The 24,987-nt window shown below is 40.8% G+C and overlaps 1 protein-coding gene across 9 annotated transcripts in view; it reads right to left on the bottom strand.

Moving 5' to 3' along the window:
• PBRM1 (polybromo 1) overlaps positions 1–24,987 on the bottom strand; it is a 149,138-nt gene that overhangs the window by 123,892 nt on the left and 259 nt on the right. For 3 of the 9 annotated variants that reach the window (XM_025375914.1, XM_025375916.1, XM_025375920.1), the window contains exons 2-7: positions 21,637–21,778; positions 21,244–21,369; positions 19,132–19,284; positions 18,060–18,157; positions 7,522–7,669; positions 495–638 (exon numbers count right to left, since the gene is read on the bottom strand). In XM_025375914.1, the coding sequence (XP_025231699.1) occupies positions 495–638; positions 7,522–7,669; positions 18,060–18,157; positions 19,132–19,284; positions 21,244–21,291 (591 nt within the window). In that variant the 5' untranslated portion in view covers positions 21,292–21,369; positions 21,637–21,778. Of the gene's footprint in view, positions 1–494; positions 639–7,521; positions 7,670–18,059; positions 18,158–19,131; positions 19,285–21,243; positions 21,370–21,636; positions 21,779–24,256; positions 24,316–24,833; positions 24,958–24,987 lie in introns of those variants that run through there. The other 6 variants (XM_025375913.1, XM_025375912.1, XM_025375917.1 and 3 more) reach the window with 5 other exon arrangements.

Genomic DNA, 24,987 nt, shown 5'->3' with positions numbered 1-24,987 from the left:
AAGAGACAGTCACGGGAAAAGCCAAAGGAAACATCTTCTAGCAGAAGAACAACTGCAAAATTCCAGCGGTAGAAACACACCTAGTATGTTCTAGGAACAGTAACCATTCTAACCTACAGAAATATTCCTCACTAAGGTGATTACATTCCAACTTCTAATCACAACACTGCCTTCCCTTACATGATGTCTCAATGTAACAACACTGGACTAATCCTTGATAATATCAAGATTCTCTTTAAAACTGAGCAGGAAATATGCATTAATGTAAGTACAATTCATGAAAATCACCACACATGGCACACATTGTCCAGAATATCCTAGGATCCCTTAAAAATGGAGTGGGGCTCTCTGGCTGAATGTCCTTTTATTCTCCCAGTTACCAATACAATTGCACAGGAATTCTAGTTGCCCACAACATCCCAGAGGGAATCACAAGCAGGGCCCTCTCTGCCTTCCAAGAGCCCATCCATCACAATTTCCAGCTGCACACTTACTCCTTCAGTCACTGTGCCCTGATTGTCTTGCCCATCTTCATCATCATCTTCATCATCTGCTTCTCCTTTCTGAACAAACTCATTTCTTGTTCGAAGGTACAAATCCCAGAGTTTGCAAGCAGCTTTATATTCAGGAGAATCTGGCTGTACGTTAGCAAAAAGAAAAAAAAATCACTTTAGTAATGTATTGGAGATTAGTTGCTACTTTTAAAGTGTCTGCTTCAGCAAAGACCAGTATTTTGACACAATTTTGAAAATTCTATTACAAATTTTAACATCCTCATGATTAAAACATACATGGGTCTTAATCCCACTTCCAAAAAATTACATGTATGTTTTAAAGACATTCTGAAATCAAATTATTTATGTCTTATCTCATTACAGAAAGACTTGAGGCAGAAGACAAATGATTTGCTAAATTAAAACTAATTACACGCCTGTAATCCCAGCACTTTGGTAGGCCAAGGCAGGTGGATCATGAGGTCAAGAGATCGAGACCATCCTGGCCAATATGGTGAAACCTCGTCTCTACTAAACACACAAAAATTAGCTGGGCATGGAGATGCGTGCCTATAGTCCCAGCTACTTGGGAGGCTGAGGCAGGAGAATCGCTTGAACCAGAGAGGCAGAGGTTGTAGTGAGCCGAGATCGTGCCACTGCATTTCAGCCTGGCGACAGAGCAAGACTCTGTCTCAAAAAAAAAAAAAAAAACAACCCCAAAAAAACCAAAAAACCGGCCGGGCGCGGTGGCTCACACCTGTAATCCCAGCACTTTGGGAGGCCGAGACGGGAGGATCACGAGGTCAGGAGATCGAGACCATCCTGGCTAACATGGTGAAACCCCGTCTCTACTAAAAATACAAAAAATTAGCCGGGTGCGGTGGTGGGCGCCTGTAGTCCCAGCTACACGGGAGGCTGAGGCAGGAGAATGGCATGAACCTGGGAGGCGGAGCTTGCAGTGAGCCAAGACTGCGCCACTGCACTCCAGCCTGGGCAACAGAGCAAGACTCTGTCTCAAAAAAAAAAAAAACCCAAAAAAACTAATTATTACTGATACACTAAGAAAGACAACTTAAAGGATAAGATTTGATTTAAAGGATAGACGCTAATGACTGTTGTTATTAATATTTCTAGTTTGAAATTCCTTAATACCTTGTTTCAAAATGTCTGTTCATGAAGTATAGCGGGTATAATAAAGTCTTGACTGAAACCTTCTAGTTAAAACAACATTGGATGCAAACTTTAAAAAAAAGAACTTTAAAAATGCATACATGGGATGCCAATAGGAAGTAAGGATGTTCATAAAATTAAAGGAGTAAAAGCAAGAACCCAGATGAAAACCCAGAACACTGAAGTCAAATGTTCACTTTATGGGCATTCATTTGTGATAAAACAAGCTTTGATTTCCAAGGCTTCTCTGGGCAGCAAGGAGGGAAGACAAAGGTCAAGGTCTACCAGAAGCTGGGAATCCAAAGGCCATGGCTACACTGTTAGTGGGAACTCAAATCAGTTTCTGCACTGCCAGGGAGCAAGAAGGACTGCCCATCTCAACCTCTACCTATCTAAACTCACGCCTATCTCAAACCATGGCACTGAGAGGAGAGGAGAGGCGTGAAATGAATCTCTGAGAACTCGTCATCATAAGTTAGCCTTAACAAAGACAGGGCAGTCATCCTGGACAAGCAACAAATCATTTCTGGATGAAACCAACTTCAATTTAATGCTCCAGTGATCTCTAGAGATAAAGTTCCAAGAAATATGAACTCATAGTAAAAAATCTTGAGGCACATAAGAATCAAAGAATCACAAGAGAAAGCTAGCAAAAATGACAGTGAAACTAAACAAATATATGTATTAGATACTGGAATTCAAATATTAGATTATCAGAATAATCTGCCATGGAATAAAAAACAGGTGTGTTAAAAATGTTTAAAAGTTGGGCATGGTGGACGGGCGTGGTGGCTCACGCCTGTAATCCCAGCACTTTGGGAGGCCGAGGCAGGCAGATCATGAGGTCAGGAGATTGAGACCATCCTGGCTAACACAGTGAAACTTGTCTCTACTGAAAATACAAAAAATATATCACAATGAAACTATAAAATACAAAAGAGAAAAAGATACTAAAGACAGCTAGAAAAGACAGATAACCTTTAAAGGAACTACAATCATACTGACAGATGACTTCTCAATAGCAAAAAGGAATGAAGAATAAAGAAAGTCGCAATAATGAATGGTACTGACTCTACAAATCAATATTATTATTATTATTATTATTAATGTTTTTAAAGACAGGAGCTCACTGTTGCCCAGGCTGGAGTACAGTCGCATGGTCATAGCACACTGCGGCCTTGAACTCTTGGGCTTAAATGATCCTTCCACCTCAGCCCCTCAAGTAGCTGGGACTACTGGTGCACGCCACCATGCTCAGCCAATTAAAACAATTTTTTTTTTTTTTGGTAGAGATGGGGTCTTAGTACACTGCCTAGGCTGATTTCAAACTCTTGGCTTCAAGCACTCTTCTGCCTCAACCTCCCAAAGCGCTGGGATTATAGGCATGAGCCATCATGCCTGGCTGAATAGTATTTTATGGCAGGGGTCCCCAACCCCCAGGCCACAAACAGCTACCAGTCCATGGCCTGTTTAGAACTGGGCCACGCAGCAGGAAGTGAGCAGCAGGCAAGAGAGCATTATGGCCTGAGCTCCTCCTATCACATCAGCAGTGGCATTAGATTCTTATAGGAGTGTGAACCCTATTGTGAACTGAGCATGCAAGAGATCTAGGTTGTGAGCTCCTTATAAGAATCTAATGCCTGATGATATGAGAAGGAAGAGTTTCATCCTGACCTTGCCCCCCACCCCTCACATCCACTGCTGTCCATGGAAAAATTGTCTTCCACAAAACTGGTCCCTGGTTCCAAAAACCTTGGGGACCACTTTCTACGAGATTCAAAAATTGCCACAAAAGAACTAAAGTACACAGCACCAGCATTATAAATAAGGAAAAGAGTGACCAGAGTTGAATTATTCTAACGTCTTTGTATTGTTTGGAGGATTAAGATCCTGATTAGCTTCTGGCTTTGATAAGTTAATTATGCATACTAAAACTTCTTAGATAAGAACTAAAAGATTATCCATAGGTGTTACAATTTCCAAATTTTAGAGGTAATAAGAGGAAAAAAGTTTTGAAAAAAATGAAATCAAAAGAAGGCATAGAGGAAAAAAATAACAAAATGCATTGAAGTGCAAAATACAGAAACTGAGCAAGGTGGTGTGCACCTGCAGTCCTAGCTACCTGGTAGACGGCAGTGGGAAGACTGTTTGAGTCCACGAGTTTGAGTCTGGCCTGGGCAACTTAGTGAGACCTCATCTTTAAAAACACTTAAGGCCAGGCATGGTGGCTCACGCCTGTAATCCTAGAACTTTTGGGAGGTCAAGGCAGGCAAATCACCTGAGGTCAAGAGTTCAGGACCAGCCTGGCCAACATGGTAAAACCCCATAAAAATACAAAAATTAGCTGGGCATGATGGTGGGTGCCTGTAATCCCAGCTACTCGGGAGGCTGAGACAGAAGAATCGCTTGAATCCGGGAGATGGTGGTTGCAGTGAGCCAAGATTGCACCACTGCACTCCAGCCTGGGCAGCTGAGTGAGACTCTGTCTCAAAAATAAATAAATAAATAAATAAATAAAAAGATTAAAAAATAAATAAAAAAAGATGAAATGAATAGAGTAGAAATTTAGACGGTAGAAACGTATCTAAACATAATGGTAATCACTAAAACTATGAAGAGTTGAAATGCTCTAGTTAAAAGATAAAGATTATACACTGGAGTAATAGGAGTTCATATATATGTTGTTTACAAGACATACCTCAGCATTAAAAGAATATGAACATGTTAAAAGTATAAGAATGAACAAAACAAACTAGGTAAACACCAAAATAAAGCTAGTGTAACTACATTAATGTCAAACAAAACAGACTTCAAATAAAATACCTTACTAGTAATAAAAAGGGCTATCACATAATGCCAAAAAGTTCAATTTACTAGGATAATATAATGATTTTAAACTGGTATGTTCCTATTTGCATGATTTCAAAATATATAAGGCAAATAGTAACAGAATTATAAGGAGAAATAGACAAATTGATAATCAGAGTGTAAAATTTTAAAACACTGAATTCAGTAAGTGGAAAGTTCATGCAGACAAATCAGTGAGGATATAAAAGATTTTAAAAGGACTGGGCACAGCAGCTCACACCTGTAATCCCAACACTTTGGGAGGCCAAAGTGGGTGGATCACCTGAGGTCAGGAGTTCGTGACCAGCCTTGACAACATGGTGAAACTCCATCTCTACTAAAAATACAAAAATTAGCTGGACGTGGCGGCACATGCCTGTAATCCCAGCTACTTGGGAGGCTGAGGAAGGAGAATCACTTGAACCAGGGAGTCGGAGGTTGCAGTGAGCCGAGATCAGGCCACTGCAACTCCAGCCTGGCAACAGAGCAAGACTCCATCTCAAAACAAAACAAAACAAAATAAAATAAAAACCCAAAACCAAAACATTTATAGTTTCAAGAATAAACTTAACAACATATTTGCAGAATCTTTATGAAGAAACATTTAAAGCTTTACTAAAATACTTTTAAAAAGATGTAAATAAATGAAGACATACCAAATTCACAGACTGGAACAGTCAACATTATGTAAATTTTCACTAATATTCATCTACAGTCAATGTAATCACAATAAAAATTCAAAAAAAATTTTTTGTGTGCTTGTTGACTTAACACACTAATGTAAAATGCGTACGAAATGGCAAAGGGTAAAGTGCAGTTAACCTGCTTTCTAACCAGAACAAGAAGTATAAAGCAAGCTGGGCATGGTGGTTTATGCCTGTAATCCCAGCACTTGGGTGGCTGAGGAGGGTAGATAGCTTGAGCCCAGGAGTTCAAGACTAGCCTGGGCAACGTGGCGAAATCCCGTCTCTATCAAAAATACAAAAAATCAGCCATGTGTGATGGTGAGCACCTGTAGTCCCAGCTAATCAGGAGGCTAAGGCAGGAAGATTGCTTGAACCCAGGAGACGAGGGCTGTAGTGAGCCAAGATCACGCCACTGCACTCCAGCCTAGGCAACAAGAGAGATCATGTCTCAAAAAAAAAAAAAAAAAAAAAAAATTATAAAGCCAAAGTAATTAAGATAGAAATAGAATGGCCTATCAGAATAAAAGGACAGAAATAGATCCATGAATACATGAAAATGATGACACCAGTGACTGCGAACAAACGCAGAGAGAATAGTGTTAGTTATACCCGTGGGAAAAAAATTGATTCCTACCTTATAAAAGACTAAAATCAATCCCAGCTACATTTATTCCTACCTTATAAAAGACAAAAATCAATCCCAGCTGCATTAAAGGCTTATGTGAAAGACAAAACTATAAAACTTTAAGAAAAGCATGTAATAGAAGAATATCTTGGGCAAGAGAAATCTCTGAAACAAGATACAAATAAACTCATTTAAAGATTGATAAATTTGATTATACTAAAATAAAACATTTCTGTTCATCAAAAAATACCATGAAAGGTAAAAAGATAGGCACACAGTGGGAGAAGATATTTAAAACACACAAAATCAAAGAAAAAATATATATATATAAAAACTAAAACACATAATCAAAACAGGTTTAGCATCTACAATAATTAAAAAATTTTGTCTGGGCGCGGTGGCTCACGCCTGTAATCCCAGCTTTGGGAGGCTGCGGCAGGTGGATCACAAGGTCAGGAGATGGAGACCATCCTGGCTAACACGGTGAAACCCCGTCTCTACTAAAAATACAAAAAATTAGCCAGGCGTGGTGGCGGGCGCCTGTAGTCCCAGTTACTCTGGAGGCTGAGGCAGGAGAATGGCGTGAACCTGCGAGTCGGAGCTTGCAGTGAGCCGAGATCGTGCCACTGCACTCCAGCCTGGGCAACAGAGCGAGACTCCGTCTCAAGAAAAAAAAAAAAAAATTTCTATGGCCAGGCATGGTGGCTCATGCCTGTTGTCCCAGCACTTTGGGAGGCCAAGGTGTGTGGATCACTTGAGGTCAGGAGTTCAAGACTAGCCTGGCCAACATGGTGAAACCCCATCTCTACTAAAAATACAAAAATTAGCCGGGCGTGGTGGTGGGCACACGTAATCCCAGTTACTTGGGGGGCTGAGGCAGGAGAATCACTTGAACCTGGGAAGAAGAGGCTGCAGTGAGCTGAGATCGTACCACTGCACTCCAACCTGGGCAACAGACCTTGTCTCAAAAAAAAGAAAAAAAAAAAAAAAATTTCTAAAGCCAGGAGTGGTGGCTCATGTCTGTAGTCCCAGCTACTCACAAGGCTGAGGCAGGAGGATCACTCGAGGCCGGGAGTTTGAGACCAGTCTGGGTAACATAGTGAGACTGTCTCTAAAAAAAAAAAAAGAAAAAAAAAGTTCCAGAAATATGAAAATGACCAACAACCAAGAGAAAAATGGGCAAAAGATTTCAGCAGACAGAGGAAAAATAAGAATAGTTCATAACCACATGAACGTGGGTTGGGCACAGTGGCTCACGTCCACAATCCCAGCACTTTGGGAGGCCAAGGCAGGCAGATTACTTGAGCCCAGGAGTTCAAGACCAACCTGGGCAACATGGTGAAACCCTGGTCTCTACAAAACATGCAAAAATTAGCTGGGCATGGTGGTGCATGACTGAAGCGCCAGCTACTCAGAAGGCTGAGGTAGGAGAATTGCTTGAACCTGGGAGGTGGAGGTTGCCGTGGCCAAGATCTCACCACTGCACTCCAGCCTGGGTAACAGAGCAAGACTCTGTCTCAAAAAATAATAAATTAAAATATGTAAATAAATAAGAAATAAAACTCATATGAATGTTCAGTCTCTTTACGAATAAGACAAATACAAACTCAAGCCACATAAAGAAACTACTACTCACCTGCCAGATTTATAAAGAAGCCAATTATCAAATTGGTATCTTCCAAATTTCATAATTTCTTACCTTATAATAGGCCTTTGCATTGTTAAAAAGAAGCTGGAAGTCAGCAGTCAGCAAATTAACATCATCATACTCTTCCATTTTTAGTTTCTGTTGGATTTTCATCAAGTCAATGGGCTGAGAAACCACTTCATAATAGTCTGGTTGATTTCTGTTATAATTTAAATTTTTTTAAAGGAGATATTAATCTGAAGCTTACAAAAAGTTGTATTTCAAAACTATATATGGTAATGTTCAATATCCCAAGTGACAGGCATATTAGAATCTTTCACGGACTTTGGAGCTTACTTTAAAAAAAAAAAAAAAAAAAAAAAAAAAATCCGCAATCAAACTCACATTAGAACTAAAAGGGAGTAACAAAAGCAAGATGCCCATGCATTCCCTTTTCAAAACATGTTAATGATATAAAAACCTAAATTAACACCTGTGATGATCTTTTCTATGCTAAATATTTAATGTTTAGGGCACCAACGCTAAACCCGTGTCAATGGCATCTTTTATAAATGAAAATGATTTACCTTTCATAGTGCTCAAAAGTGTGAAAACAGATACATGTCTCAACTCTCTTTATAAACTTACAAAACGGACTCTTTCTTCAGTAAGTGAGCACATAAATTTTTTCTGCCAAGTACTATCAAATGCCTGTTATAAATGCTGCTTTAATACCAATTACTAAAATTACAAAGGACAAAGATGAGCCCTTGGCTTAAGTAGCTTAACAAAGATGAGCGGACATCAGATACATCTAAACACAACCAAACTCTTAGAAAAAAAAAAAAAAGCATGGGACTAAGAAATACAAAATTTGGCTTTGTGGTTATACCTTGAAGGAGAGGGGTAGTGAGGAACACAAAAGAAACTTTGGAGGTAATTACAATGACAAAATTTCTTAAAATAATTAATTTATTTAATTCCTTAAATAATTTTAATGACAATTTCTTAAGTTCCCAAAATAACATCTTGGGTTTAGGGTTCATGGATGTTTAGTATTTTTTCTGGCTTTCTTCAAATGAAGTTCCATGAAACAAGTAAACCTTCTGAAAAACGATGTGACTATTTTCTCAATTCTGCACAGGGTTAGGTATTCAGCCCCATTCTACATGTGTAAGAGATAAGTTATTACAAATAACATCATGGCAATTAAGACTTAAATCTCTCTTGAAATCTTAGCGGACAAGTTATAGCCATTCTTTTATTATGCATATTTAAATTATTTTTAAATTTGTATTCTGACATAAAAGTTGCAAAAATAGTACTTTTTTCCGAACCATTTGAATAAGTTCTGACATGATGCCCCATCACGCCTGATAATTTAGTGTTTGTTTCTCACAAACAAGGACCACAGCTCAACCATCGAAATCAGGATGTGAATGTTAATACAGTACAGTTGACCACTGAACTGTGCAGGTCCACTTACATGAAACTTTTTTCAACCAAAAAAATCAGAATATTGAGATATCAGAGAAAAAGCAGAAAGAATACTGATGTTGTCAGTGGTTATCAAGGAACCTTCTCACAGCAAACATTAGGGCTTTGATAACTTGATATCCAAGATGGTCCTCTCCATTTGGGCCTACTGGACCCACAGTCCAGTGCTCTTTGCTGAGGCAGGACCCCAGCAGTGTCTCAAGCTAAGGGGATTGAGGCAGGACCCCAGCAGTGTCTCAAGCTAAGGGGATTATCTGTAGACAATTGAGAATTCAATGAGGACATGTGCCTAGAAAGGACACTATCCCCCAGAATCACTGCTACAAGGTTCCTCACCAATTTTTAGAATTACCACAAAGACAAAAGAAAAATCAGGATATCAACCTCTCACTCTATGTCATATGGTCAAAACAGGGTCCCCCCATTTCAAAATGAAATAGTTGTAATTTCTAACAGTACTAATTTTTTCCACTGAAATCAAACATACAGAAAACCATCAAAGGTAAGAATCATCCTTATAATCCAGAATAAATAGCACTATTTGCATTTTTATAGACATTCTTCCAGACTTCTCTATAGGCACATGTACGCACAAACCAAATTTAACATAAACAGGATTATATTGTATGTTCTTTCAAAACAACTTTTTTCTTTAAACAATAGGTGAAGGCAGTCTGGCGTACAGCTGCAAAATAGCCAAAACGCAAAGTTTTAATCAGCATAATGAGAAACACTAGCCCTGGTGTGCAGAGAGCCTGTGGGCTACTCCATACCCCATTCTCCCTTCTTCCCAGGATGACAGCATTCTAAGCTGCTGCATGGCTACTAATAAGACCATATTCTCAGCCAGCATGGTGTTGCATGCCTGTAGTCCCAGCTACTTGGGAGGCTGAGGGAGGACTGCGTGAGCCCTGGAGGTCAAGGCTGTAGTGTGGAAAGATGGTGCTTGTGAGTAGCCTGCATTCCAGCCTATGTGACATGGCGAAACCTTGTCTCTAAGGAAAACAAAACAAAACAAAACAAAATCTTAAAGACCATATTTATTCTCCAGCCTCACTGCAGCTAGGTTCTAGCCAATATGAGAGCTGAAGTGTGTCACATCCAAGTCGTGTCCTTAACATTCATTCTTTTTCCATACTGGCTGGAAGGTAGTTGTGGTAGTGAGTCATCTCAGACCGTGCAGGCAAGGGTGATACCACAAAGATCGCAGAATAGAGTTGGCTAATACTTGTACCTTGACAACTTCACAGAACAGAACTTTTACACAAGAGAAAGAAATTTCTCTTTTGTTTCAGCCATTGTTGATTTGGATGTCCTAGTACAAAGCAGACTAATAAAGTAACTAAAACAAAGTATCAAAAAGGTATTCACAAATTGTGTAGCTCTGAGCAATACTAATTCTCATAAATACTTGAGAAAAAATATACATTCCACAGAGGTGCATCAGAGAAAGCCACCATTACCTTTGAAGTTGTAACATGACAGTGGTCCAGCACCCAAGGTGTGTATCCTCTGTCCCTCACCACTAGCCTGCCGGTGAAAAGGAGGCAGCAGAGGGACGGTATCTTCTATAAAAGGTGTTTTGTATACTTCAGTATGATGCTGCTACTCTATACCACATAATGGTTAAGAGCACAGGCTTTGGAGTCAGAATGACTTTAGTCTGAACAACAGTTATCTTTTAGTAGTTACAAGAACTTGTGCAAGTTCTCACCTATAAACTGGGATAACTCAGAATTTTAAATAAGATATGGTCGGGAAAATGCTTGGTATTGTGTCTAGAATGTGGCAAACAATAAATACATGCTTTTACTACTTTATGCTAATTAAATAACTTTCAGAAGACTATTACTGATAAACCAACTCAAATATGGAGACAGTTACCTCATTTTAAAAACAATGCTTCCTTTTTGGCCATGGCTAATTTGCTAATTTACAGGGCTCTCCTAATTCAGAATGATGACACTGCACTCTCAGTGGCTCACTCGTTGAGGTGAGAAATTTGTCTCCAGTTCAACTTACAGTTCGGTAGCTACCCACTGTAGCATCAACAGTCATGAATGAATCTAAATCTTTAGTTAACTCACAGCTTTCTACAGCTGCTGTAACAAATTACCACAAACTTGAAGGCTTAAAACAAAACACATTTACTATATTAGTTCTAGAGGTCAGAAGTCCAAAATGGGTCTCTCTGGTCTAAAATCAAGGTATTGGCAGGACTGCATGCCCTCTGGATGTCTAGTACAGAGCACCTAGTGAAAAAGATTTCCTCGCCTTTTTCAGCTTCTAGATCTCACCTGCATTCCTTGGCTTGTAGTCTCTTTCCTCCATCTTCAGAGCCAGCAGTATAGCATCTTCAAATCTCTGACTGAACTTGTCTCCCTCTTCCCCATTTAAGGACCCTTGTGATTACACTGGACCCACATGGATAATCCAGGATAACCGCTCCAATTCAAGATCAGCTGATTAGCAAACTTAATTCCCCTCCGCCATGTAACACAATATATTCACAGGTTTCAGGGATTAGAATGTGGAAATATTTGGGGACCACTTTTCTAACACTCTCATATATGTTTTCAGAACAAATAACTTCAATTCCCAGATGGGTTTTTTTTTGGTTTTTTTTTTTTTTTTGCGTCAGAGTTTCACTCTTGTTGTCCAGGCTGGAGTGCAATGGTGTGATCTTGGCTCACAGCAACCTCTGCCTCCTGGGTTCAAGTGATTCTCCTGCCTCAGCCTCCTGAGTAGCTGAGATTATAGGCGCACGCCACCATAACCGGTTAATTTTGTATTTTTAGTAGAGATGGGGTTTCTCCATGTTGGTCAGGCTGGTCTCGAACTCCTGAACTCAGGTGATCCACCTGCCTCAGCCTCCCAAAGTGTTGGGATTACAGGCGTGAGCCACCACATCTGGCCAATAGCCAGAGTTTTGAAGAGAATAGTGATTATATTTTGACAGCAAGAGAGGAAAGATGTTCTAGTTAGCGGAACATACCTTCCATAGGAAGGTGTGTGCAAGATGACTCTGTGTAATTTAAAAAACTGATCCCATGCCGGGCGCGGTGGCTCACGCCTGTAATCCCAGCACTTTGGGAGGCCGAGGCGGGCGGATCACGAGGTCAGGAGATCGAGACCATCCTGGCTAACACGGTGAAACCCCGTCTCTACTAAAAATGCAAAAAATTAGCCGGGCGAGGCGGCAGGCGCCTGTAGTCCCAGCTACTCGGGAGGCTGAGGCAGGAGAATGGCGTGAACCCGGGAGGCGGAGCTTGCAGTGAGCCGAGATCGCGCCACTGCACTCCAGCCTGGGCGACTAAGCGAGACTCCATCTCAAAAATAAATAAATAAATAAATAAATAAATAAATAAATAACTGATCCCTTTTAAACATCACTGCGACAACTTCAATACTGTCTTAAGAGCTAAAAAATTTTTTTTATGAATTTTTAATTTTTTCGAGACGGAGTTTCGCTCTTGTTGTCCAGGCTGGAGTGCAATGGTACGATCTCAGCTCACTGTAACCTCCACCTCCCAGGTTCAAGCAATTCTCCCACCTCAACCTCCCAAGTACCTGGGATTACAGGCACCTACCACCACGCCTGGCTAATTTTTGCATTTTTAGTAGAGACGGGGTTTCACCATGTTGGCCAGGCTGGTCTTGAACTCCTGACCTCAAGTGATCCACTCACCTCGGCCTCCCAAAGTGATGGGATTACAGGCATGAGCCACCGCGCCCAGCCATAAGAACGATTAATTTTTATACAGACTGTGTGAACCAGGTATTAAAAAAAAAGAAACAAAAAAATTAAATAATTTAAAAAATATGCTTCACTCTCAGCCAGGCGCGGTGGCTCCAGCCTGTAATCCCAGCACTTTGGGAGGCTGAGGCAGGTGGATCACCTGAGGTCAGGAGATCGAGACCAGCCTGGCCAATACGGCGAAACCCTGTCTCTAATAAAAGTACAAAAAAAATTAGCCAGGCATAGTGGTGTATGCCTGTAATCTCAGCTACTCAGAAAGGCAGGAGAATCGCTTGAACCTAGGAGGTGGAAGTTGCAGTGAGCCAAGACTGTGCCACTGCACTCCAGCCTGGGCAACAGAGCAGGACTCCATCTCAAAAAAAAAAAAAAAGAAAAGAAAAGCTTCTCTCTCATGGAATTAGAGAAAAGAAGAGCAAACTAAGCCCAAAGCTAGCAGTAGATAATAAATAGAAAGGTGGGCCAGTGCAGTGGCTCATGTCTGTAATCCCAGCACTTTGGGAGGCTGAGGTGGACAGATCACTTGAGGTCAAGAGTTTAAGACCAGCCTGGGCAACAAAGTAAAACCCAATCTCTACTAAAAATACAAAAATTAGCCAGGCATGGTGGCACATGCCTATAATCCCAGTTGCCTGGGAGGCTGAAGCATAAAAATCACTTGAACCTAGAAGGCAGAGGCTGCAATGAGCCATGATCATGCCACTGCACTACAGCCTGGGCAACAGAGCAAGACACTGTCTCCAAAAAAAAAAAGAAAAAGATAGAATGCAGATAAATGAAATTAGAGAACAGAAAAACAATTTTAAAAATTAAACAAAGAGTTTTTTATTTTTATTTTTATTTTTTTTTTGAGACGGAGTCTCGCTGTGCTCCCAGGATGGAGTGCAGTGGCGTGATCTCGGCTCACTGCAAGCTCCGCCTCCCGGGTTCACGCCATTCTCCCGCCTCAGCCTCCCAAGTAGCTGAGACTACAGGCGCCCGCCACCACGCCCGGCTAGTTTTTTGTATTTTTTTAGTAGAGACGGGGTTTCACCATGTTAGCCAGGATGGTCTCAATCTCCTGACCTCGTGATCCACCCGCCTCGAGTTTTTTATTTTTTTAAAGATCAACAAAATTGGTAAATCCTTAGCTAGACTAACTAAGAAAGAAAGAGCTGGGCACAGTGGCTCACGCCTGTAATCCCAGCACTTTGGGAGGCCAAGGTGGGCGGATCACCTAAGGTCAGGAGTTCAAGACCAGCCTGACCAACACAGAGAAATCCCACCTCTACTACAAATACAAAATTAGTTGGGCGTGGTGGCGCATGCCTGTAATCCCAGCTACTCGGGAGGCTGGGGCAGGAGAACTGCTTGAACCCGGGAGGTGGAGGTTGTGGTCAGCCATGATCGAGATCGCACCACTGCACTCCAGCCTGGGCGACAAGAGCGAAACTCTGTCTCAAAAAAAAAAAAAAAAAAAAAGAGAGGCTGGGTGTGGTGGCTCACACTTGTGATCCTAGCACTTTGGGAGGCCAAGGTAGGAGGATCACTTGAGCCCAGGAGTTTGAGACCAGGAGTTTGAGACCAGCCTCGGCAACATAGGGAAACCATGTCTCCACACACACACAAAAATATGTATATATCTATCTATCTATATATATATATCTCCTTACCTAACATTACATATGTATTTTTTAATATATGTTGCATTATGTAAGAATCCGGCATGTTTTTACATATATGAATAAAAAACCACATTATACGTAGCACATATATTTTATATGTTTACTATGTAAATACACACATATATAAAATATATATATTTGCCAGGTATAGTAGCATGCAGGTGATAGGACTGCTTGAGTCCAGGAGGTTGAGTCTGCACTGAACTGTGATTGCCACTGCACTCCAGCCTGGGTGTCAAAGCAAGATCCTGTCTCAAAAAAAGACAGAAAGAAGGAGGGAGGGAGAGAAGAAGGAAGGGAGAAAAGAGATGCAAATAACTAAAATCATAAAGAGGAGACATTACAACCAATGCCACAAAAATAAAAAGGATTATGAGAGAGTTCTAGGAAAACATGTATGCCAACAAATTAGATAAACTAGAAGAAATGGATAATTTCCTAGAAACACACAACCTACCAAAGAAATACAAAGCCTGAGTAAACCTATAACTAGTAAGGACACTAAATCAGTAATAAAAAATCTCCCACAAAGAAAAAGCCCTAGACTGATAGCTTCACTGATGAATTCTAACCAGACATTTCAAGAACTAACACCAAGCCTTATGAAACTTTTCCAAAAAACTGAAGAGGAGAGATCACGTCCTAACTTATTCTATGACGCTAGCATTATCCTGATACCAAAGCCAGACAAAGACACTACAAGAAAACCACTGATCCATATCACTTATGAACACTGATGCAAAATTTCTCAATAAAATACTAGCAAACTGAATTCAGCAGCATATTACAAGGATTATATACCATAACCAAGTGGGATTTATTCCACGGTGAACACGGTGTTGAATAGAAGTGGTGAAAGTGGACATCTCTGTCTTGTTCGTGATCTTAGAGGAAAAGCTTTAAGTCTTTTGCCACTGAATATGTTGCTTGCAGTAGTTAAAATGTGTGCTACTGGTATAAAAACAGACAAAGGGACCAAATGGAGCTTAGAAATAACCCTCACATACATGGTCAAGCGAATTTTGACAAAGGTGCCAAAACCATTCAAAGAGAAAAGCAGTCTTTTCAACAAATGATGCTGGGAAAACTAGATATACACATATAAAGAATGAAGCGGGATCCTCACCTAAACACTACTTATAAAAATTAATTCAAAATGGATCAAAGGCCTAAATGTAAGAGCTAAAACTATACAACTCTTAGAGGAAAACTGATATGGTTGTGCTGTGTCCCCATTCAAATCTCAACTTGAATTGCATCTCCCAGAAATCCTATATACTGTGGGAGGGACCCAGGGGGAGGTAACTGAATCATGGGGGCCAGTCTTTCCCATGCTACTCTCGTGATAGTGATTAAGTTGCAAGAGATCTGACGGATTTATTAGGGGTTTCCACTTTTGCTTCTTGCTCATTTTTCTCTTGCCACTGATATAAGAAGTGCCTTTCACCTCCCACCATGATTCTGAGGCTTCCCCAGTCATATGGAACTGTAAGTTCAGTTAAACCTCTTTTTCTTCCCAGTCTCGGGTATGTCTTTATCAGCAGTGTGAAAACGAACTAATACAGTAAATTGGTACCAGTAGAGTTGGGCGCTGCTGAAAAGATACCCGAAAATGTGAAAGCGACTTTGGAACTGAACAACAGGCAGATGATGGAACAGTTTGGAGGGCTCAGAAGAAGACAGGAAAATGTGGGAAAGTTTGGAACTTCCTAGAGTCTTGAATGGCTTTGACCAAAAGCCTGATAACAATATGGACAATAAGGTCCAGGCTGAGGTTGTCTCAAATGGAGATGAGGAGCTTGTTGGGAATTGGAGTAAAGGTGACTTTTGTTATGTTTTAGCAAAGAGACTGAGGCATTTTGCCCCTGTCCTAGAGATTTGTGCAACTTTGAACTTGAGAAAGATGATTTAGGGTATCTGGCAGAAGAAACGTCTAAGCAGCAAAGCATTCAAGAGGTGAGTTGGGTACTGTTTAACGCAATCAGTTTTATAAAAGAAGCAGAGCACAAAAGTTTGGAAAATTTGCAGCCTAGTCCTGTCCAAGAGAATCCTGATTAATACAAAAACATAGGGGAAAAGCTTCATGATATTGGATTTGGCATTCATTTCATGGATACAACACCAAAGGCACAGGCAACAAAAGAAAAAGATGACATAAACTTTATGAAAATTAAAACCTTTTGTACATGAAAGACACTGTACAAAATGAAAAGGCAACCTACAGAATAGCTCTATCACCCAGGCTGGAGTACAGTGGCATGATCTCAGCTCACTGCAACCTCCGCCTCCCAGGTTCAAGCAGTTCTCCTGCCTCAGCCTCCCAAGTAGCTGGGATTACAGGTGCCCACCACCACGCTCGGCTTTTTTTTTTTTTTTTTCTGAGATGGAGTTTCACTCTTGTCATCCAGGCTGGAGTGCAACGGTGCGATCTCGGCTCACTGCAACCTCCACCTCCCAGGTTCAAGCGATTCTCCTGCCTCAGTCTCCCAAGTAGCTGGGATTAGAGGCGCCTGCCATCAAGCCCAGCTAATTTTTGTATTTTTAGTAGAGACATGGTTTCACCACGTTGGCAAGGCTGGTCTTGAACTCCTGACCTCAGGTGATCCACCTGCCTTGGCCTCCCAAAGTGCTGGGATTACAGGCTTGAGCCACTGCTCCCAGCCTTACGCTGGCTAATTTTCATATTTTTTAGTAGAGACAGGGTTTCACCACGTTGGCCAGGCTGGTCTTGAACTCCTAGCCTCAGGTGATTTGCCCACCTAGACTTCCCAAAGTGGTGAGATTACAGGCTTGAGCCACCGCGCCCAGCCAGTACTCTTTTTTAAATATTTATTTTTAGGCAAGCTCTTGCTCCATCACCCAGGCTGGAGTGCAGTGACACTCATGGCTCGCTGTAGCCTCAAACTCGTGGGCTCAAACAATCCTCCCACCCCAGCCTCCCTAATAGCTGGGTCTATAGGTAAGCACCACCACACCTAATTTTTTTAAAATTTTTTTGTAGAGATGGGACTTATTATGTTGCCCAGGCTGGTCTCAAATTCGTGGCCTCAAGAGATCTTTCTGCATAGGTCTTTTTGGTTTTGTTTTTGTTTTTAAGAGTCAGGGTTTCATTATGTTGCCCAGGCTGGTGTCAAACTCCTTGGCTCAAGCAATTCTCTTGCCTCAGTCTCCCAAACAGCTGGGATTACAATCCTGTGCCTGGCTCAAAAAATCAAGTAGGTGGGATTACAGGTGCATGTTACTGTGCCTGGCTCAGATTTTTAATTTAAAAAAAGCTTCACCACTCTGGGAGGCCGAGACGGGCGGATCACAAGGTCAGGAGATCGAGACCATCCTGGCTAACCCAGTGAAACCCCATCTCTACTAAAAAATGCAAAAAACTAGCTAGGCGAGGTGGCGGGCGCCTGTAGTCCCAGCTACTTGGGAGGCTGAGGCAGAACGGTGTAAACCCGGGAGACGGAGCTTGTAGTGAGCTGAGATCCGGCCACTGCACTCCAGCCTGGGTGACAGAGCGAGACTCCGTCTCAAAAAAAAAAAAAAGCTTCACTACAGCTTGACTACTAAAAACTAAAATTGGACCCCAGTATACTTAAGCCATTCCTGCCAACAAAAAGCTCAATTTCCAAACACTTTAATAAACATGGACTCTGGACCAAATCCCCCCCAACTGTACTGATGTGCTTCCAACTTACCTTCGCTTTGGTGCCCTAATGAAGAGCTCACAGAGAAGTCTGCCCTGTTCATCCTTATAGTCTCGGATGGTGTTATAGAGTTCATGGCACACGGCAATCTACACATTAGCAAAGGAGAAAATCACTAAAAACGTGAACAGAAAGCCAATGTAGATGTAAGAATTATTTTCTATTCTTCAATAAAAGACAAGTAGAGAAGAAATATGATGACTCTCAATATTACCAAACACGCTGAAGTCTGAAATATGCTGACGGTATATCTCCTTTCAAACAATCAAGTTGACTAACTTTTTGGTATCTTTCATCAGATTTATGTTCCTGGTGATTTTGTCTTTTAAACTAAATCAGTTCATCATTCTCTTGCTTAAAGTCATCCAATCGAAGGGTTTTTTTTCTTTTAAACTAAATCAGTTCATCACTCTCTTGCTTAAAGCCATCCAACAGAAGGGTTTCTCACTTCACAGAGAATAAAATCTAAACTCCAAACATTGCTCGTGTGGGCCCTACATACTCTGAATGGGGGGAGCTTGCCAGTTTCCTTCTCCTTCCTGACCATCTACTGCTCTGTAACCAAGACACACAAAACTCATCCCTGACCCAACCCCTCTGCACTGGTTCTCTCTGTCTGGAACTCTCTTCTAGGGAATTCAGGCCAAAACAGTCCAAATCACCCAAAATTTTCCTCTTAGCACTTATTACTAGCTGAGGATACATTATTCTTTATTTGTTTACTTGTTTATATTCTACTCCCCCCCGGAATCTAAGTTCCATGTGAAAAATGGGCTTGTTTCCCACATGGTTATATCCCAACCATGAGAACAGTGCTTGTCACATGATAGTCACATAGTTTTTTGTTGAACGAATATATGATGTAACATACTGAAATTATTCATAAGATCACACTATTACTCTAAGACTTAGCTGAATACATAATATTCATAAAAAAAGACTATCAATCAACAGAATCTTAAAAAAGTGGAGACGCCTTGCATCGTACCAATTTTATCATTAAAGGGAAGATAGGGGAATCGTGGGAAAAGCAGACAGAAACCATGTAATCCAAGTTACTCACAGGATCTACAGTTGGAAGATTGGAAAGTCTCCTCCTTTTCCTGCTTGGGCCTGGTGTTGACACAGAATGGTGCCCATCATCAAAGTCCCCGCTGACACTGCTGGAAGGGGAGGTAGCTCTTCTTCTCTTGGAACCCATGGAATCCAACTTCTTCTATAAGAAATAATTAGCCATGTTCTTACATTTAAATAGACTCTGTCACCAAGTCTTCAGCTGGTCACGTGCCACCAAACTCCTGGCTCACTTAGGAGAATATTTTAACATGTTGTAGTTTAACTAGCTATAAGTGTGTATGTGTGTGTGTATGTGTGTGTGTGTGTGTGTGTTTTAAGCCCTGGACTTCCTTGTTTTAGTCTTTCACTTACCAGAATGTTATACTTTCAATTTTGATGGGACAAATTCAACAAAAGCATATTCATTTGTATATCATCCATCTTGAGTGACAACTGGCTCCAAATTTGCCCTAGACTGGAGTTTCCCAACCTACATGTAGTAGTACAATAGTGTGCTGAAGGTATTAAGCCTTCAGCCCATGAGGTAGTCAGGCAGGCCTGGGGTATAAAGGCCCCAAGGTATCCAATTCTGGAGTCAGCACCTCATCTGCTTCTCCATGTGCCTTACAATTATGATCATTTGCTAGGTGGGCCATCACGTGGAAAAGAACAAGAAGCAGAGCCTAGGACAAATGAGTAGTGCAAAAAGGTAAGGGGACAGAGGACAATTAACCTTCTAGTATTTTAGATGTACTCTAAAATTAATACCCTGAAAATGAATGTTCTCCATTCATTAAAGCAGGATCCACAAGACATATCCCTGGAAAACACTTAATGAGACTTGCTATACCTAGACAGAAGTACAAACTGTCCTTTGCAACTCTTCTGTTAATTCAAACTAATCTCCTTTTAGTGATATGACGTACTCTAACACTTTTAACCGTAACTATTTATAACACAAGAAATGCAACCACTGAAATGATCTGCTACAGACAGTATATACCCAAGAAAGTCCTGCAATGCTTATATCGTAATATAATCTAACAATACTATCAAACAGTATATTGTGATTTGAAAGGCCTTTATCTTTATTTATTTATTTTTTTAAGGTAGAGTCTCGCTCTGTCACCAGGCTGAAGCACAGTGGCACGATCTCTGCTCACTGCAACCTCCGCCTCCCAGGTTCAAGCGACTCTCCTGCCTCAGCCTCCCAAGTAGCTGGGACTACTGGTGTGTGCCACCATGCCCAGCTAATTTTTGTATTTTTAGTGGAGACGGGTTTTCACCATGTTGGCCAGGATGGTCTCGATCTCTTGACCTCATGATCCGCCCGTCAAAGGCCTTTTTCTAAAGCTAAAAGAAAAAAAAAGACCCAGTTTCACTCATCAACACTGAATGTACTGATCCTTCAGTACCTGAGGTAGTCAGGCAGGCCTGGGGTTCAGAGGCCCCAAGATATTTACTTCTTGAGTCAGCATCTCATCTGCTTTTCCATGTGCCTTACAATCATGAAGAACGTCATACAACTAGAGTACCTCATAATTGTGGGCACATGGAAACACTGAATTTCAGGACAATATGACACCAGCAGCTGAATGATTAGAATAGGAGAGCTCTGGTTGCCAGCAGTATGGAAAGAAAAGTTGGGGATCTCCAGGAAACAGAAAGAGCAAAGCAATCACATTTGAAAATCCTGGTAAGCAATTAAGGAAAAAGAGAAGTCTAAGATCTCTTTTTCCAAACCGAAGTCCACAAGCTGTTTAAAACAAAATCTACCATGATGATGTTCCTTACTCTAGGCTTCGGTTTGTTATACAGCATTATTAGTTTGAAGTTGGCTAAAAGTAGTTAAAAGCATCAAAAGGCTTAGCCTAAACTTAGCCAAGTTTTGCTGATTTTTGTTCCTTTTATAAAAGGCTGATCAACAGGCCTCAATTCATTAAGATAAAGAAATCAACGATCAATCTCTTTTAAACAATCTATGACAAAGACACAAGTGAATTTGATGAACATAAGGAGGGAATCTTTATGGAAAGGATAACAAAAATTTAAGAAAGGTGGAAGGAAAAAGTCAAGGAAGGACAGAAAAGGGAAAGGGTGTAGATAATCAGTAATTTACCAGCTTTACCAGAGCACAACCAGCGCCTCGAAAAGCCAGTCTCCTCATTATGTCTGAAAGTCAAGTGAAGCCAGTGGGAGAAGGAAGGGCTTTAGAAGTGCTGATTCAGTGTTAGTATATTCAAAACTGAAAAAGAAGAACAAGAGAAGGGGGAAATAGAAAAGAAGGGTCAGAAGGAGTAAAAATGAGTACGAATAGATAGAAAACATTCAAATAGAACTGCTAAAGGAAGATAAAGAGAACTGGAGAAAACAGGCATATCAGTTCTCTTTTATCTATCAAACAAACTGCTGCAAAGGCTCAGACACTAACAGTACCTGACAGTTCTTCCATTTTAAAACCAAATGCTTTCATATGTTTAAAGATGTCTCATTGAGGTTCCCCTTTACTCACATTAAGAATGACTGTCAATTCCAGGAATGAAGCATGCCTGCCCAACTGCCCCCTAGTCAATAAGAGCAGAGTTCAATCACAGAGCTGGAATGGAGAGTGAATACATGTGGGAGGCTCACATGTGACACCAAGTGTTGGCAAGCTGGAACAAACCAAGAATGGCTCATGTGAGCAAAAGGTCTGGAAAACACCCTCCCCCACAAAAAAAAAATTCAGAGACAAAACATTTATTTCCAAAAGTCCTATCTGCATTGGAGACACCATATAAAAATTTGACAAGGTTAAAAAAAAAAAAAAAAAAAAAAAGCCGACCATTTTGGCAGGAGTTCAAAATTACTTTTATAAATAATCCACTGAAAATCAAATAACAAAAAACATAAATTATCAGCATGTGTATGTCATTCAGATGATACAATATCCCAATATCCTTGAATCATTAATTTACTTTGGTAAGACAAGAAAAAGTTTCAACTTAAGGATAATTTTCAAGTATTTTCTTATCCATGGGACACATTTTAAAATATATTTTGAAAGTTTAACAAGAAGGGCAATGTTATGAGGTAGGAGAAACAACAGGACCTTTGCTCATAAGACCAGAATAGGAGTCCTAAGTCTTCCACCTCTGATTATCAGCTTGATGTCATCTCAGATCTGTTTCTTCATCTCTAAAATGAGAACGTAATGCTGGGTGTGGTGGGTCATGCCTGTAATCCCAGCACTTTGGGAGGCTGAGGCAGGTGGATTACCTGAGGTCAGGAGATCAAGACCATCCTGGGTGACACAGTGAAACTCCGTCTCTACTAAAAATACAAAAAAATTGGCTGAGCGTGGTGGCACACACCTATAATCCCAGCTACTCGGGAGACTGAGGCAGGAGAATCACTTGAACCCGGGAGGCAGAGGTTGCAGTGAGCCAAGATGGCACCACTGCACTCCAGCCTAAGCGACAGACCAAGACAGTCTCAAAAAAAAAAAAAAAAAAATTAGCTGGGTGAGGCAGTGCATGCCTGTTAACCCAGCTACTCGGGAGGCTGAGGCACGAGAATTGCTTGAACCCAGGAGGCGGAGGTTGCAGCAAGCCGAGATCGTACCACTGCACTCCAGTCTGGGCGACAGAGCAAGACCCTGTCTCAAGAAAAAAAAAAAAAAAGACATAAAGTGAAATCACTTCTGCAAGTTCCCCAGGCACAGGAACAGCATATTCATTTTTGTAGACCTGTCTTACAGAACAGTATTTGGTATAGGTTAGGTGCTCAATTTATCTTTTAATAAATGTATTAAAAGTGCACTTAGGGCCAGGCACAGTGGCTCATGCCTGTAATCCCAGCAATTTAGGAAGCTGAGGTGGGCAGATAACCTGAGGTAAGGAGTTCAAGACCAGCCTGGCCAACATGGTGAAACCCCGTTTCTATCAAAAATACAAAAAATTAGCTAGGCAAGATGGTGGCATGGGCCTGTAATCCCAGGTACTCGAAAGGGTGAGACACAGGAATTGCTTGAACCTGGGAGGCAGAGATTGCAGTGAGCCAGGATCGTGCCACTGCACTCCAGGCTGGGGGACAGAGTAAGACTCTGTCTCCAAAAAAAAAAAAAAAAAGAAAGTGCACTTGAGTGCGACCTTTAAAAAAAAAAAAAAGCTTTATTTGCATAGTTTATAAGGCCTCAGCCAGGCACAGGGTCTCGTATCTGTAATCCTAGCACTTGGAGAGGTTGAGGCAGGATGACCGCTTGAGGCAGAGGGTTCAAGACCAGATTGGACAACACAGATTGACCTTGTCTCTACAAAAATAAAAATTAGCTGGGTGTGGTGCTGCACATCTGCAATCCCAGCTACTCGGGATGCTGAAGTGAGAGGTCTGCTTGAGCCTAGGAGCACAAGGCTTCAGTGAGCCATGATCACTTTACTGAACTCTAGCCTGGGCAACAAAGTGAGACCTTGTCTCAAAAAAAAAAAAAAAAAAAAAAAAGCCTGTAAGCATCCCTTCAGCAATTTTGTTTTTCCATGAAGAGGAAAGACAGATTCCAGAGTTCAATTCCAATTTTTAAAATGGCCTTGATTACAGTTACAAGTTCAAGAGTCTGACAATCAATAATTTATAGTGGCAGTTAAGAATACTTAATAATGTGCAACTGGAAGAATATCGACTTAGTATAGACAAACGGTGTATTTCAACCGTTTATGAACTTTAGCCCTCTCCTGTATTTCTAGCAATATTTAGCAATACAATATATGCCTAAAACAAAATCTTGGAAAACAGGACTCAAAGGAAAAAAACACCTATAAATCTACTTCCAAGAAAAAACCACTTTTAACGTTGTCATTCACAGTTTTTTGGTATTTATGCCTTAGTTACCTATTATTTTTTACCAAAATGTTAACAAACCACGTATTTTACAGCCTATGTTTTAGTGAAGATTCTTCCAAGTCAACATTCTTCCTCATGATGTTTGATGACTTGATAGTAATCTATCATACAGATATACCACAATTTACTTATCTTGGGAATTTTGGTAGGATATTAACATTTGAGGTATTTTGTACATTCCCAAAGCCAAAGAAAGCGGTCAAGGCCCTTCCATTCATCCACACATAACTCTTTATTGTTTTAATTTGAAACACCTCTTCAAAACATATTTTCCAATCTTCCATTTTGGAGCTCAAAATCAAATATGGGCGACCTGTAAGTAATAAAGCAAAAATTATGCTACTCTTTTATGTGCATGAGTCCAATATGCACTTTTTGGGGGAAAGCACATAGCCAAATGGAGAAAAAAAAACACCTAAAATTATTTGTCAAGAGTCCTAATGTGTTGGAAAGTAAGTTAAAACATTTTACCCCAACATACGCTTCTATAACTACTGTAAGAATTTCTATATTCACTATACCGTGTACTTATTTTTCAGGACTTTTTCCATATTTTTGCAACTCTTTCTGCCCCTTTAAATTAAAAATTATAATAACAAAACCGTGCTTCCCCAAACCAAGAAATATACACAGTTCCCAAAAACCCGGATTCTTTGTGGTGTTGAGATGAGAAGCTGAAATATTTGGCCTCTACTATACAAGTCCCATTGATTAAAACACCCGGAAAAAATACGGAAAGAAAAATCAGTAAGAGTTTGTGTCGAACCGCCAAGAAATAACAACAAAAAAAAGAGGCCCTGAGCAACGGAGGAAATGAAGGACTTTCCCGACCTGTCACTGGTATTGGGGGCTGAGGGAAACGTTGACAGCTTTGAAGCTGCCCCGCGACGAGCGGGAAAGAGGAGGGCGGGGAGTTTCCGGGCCTTAGTGCGCCTTTGTCCCTGCCGGCAGGTGCGACAAAGCTACTGGGCCCATCGGGAGGCCC

Source organism: Theropithecus gelada, chromosome 2, assembly GCF_003255815.1.
Source record: "Theropithecus gelada isolate Dixy chromosome 2, Tgel_1.0, whole genome shotgun sequence".
Classification (NCBI taxonomy): Eukaryota; Metazoa; Chordata; class Mammalia; order Primates; family Cercopithecidae; genus Theropithecus; species Theropithecus gelada.
Note: the sequence above shows the minus strand (reverse complement) of the source record. Positions and strands in the feature narration are given on the sequence as shown.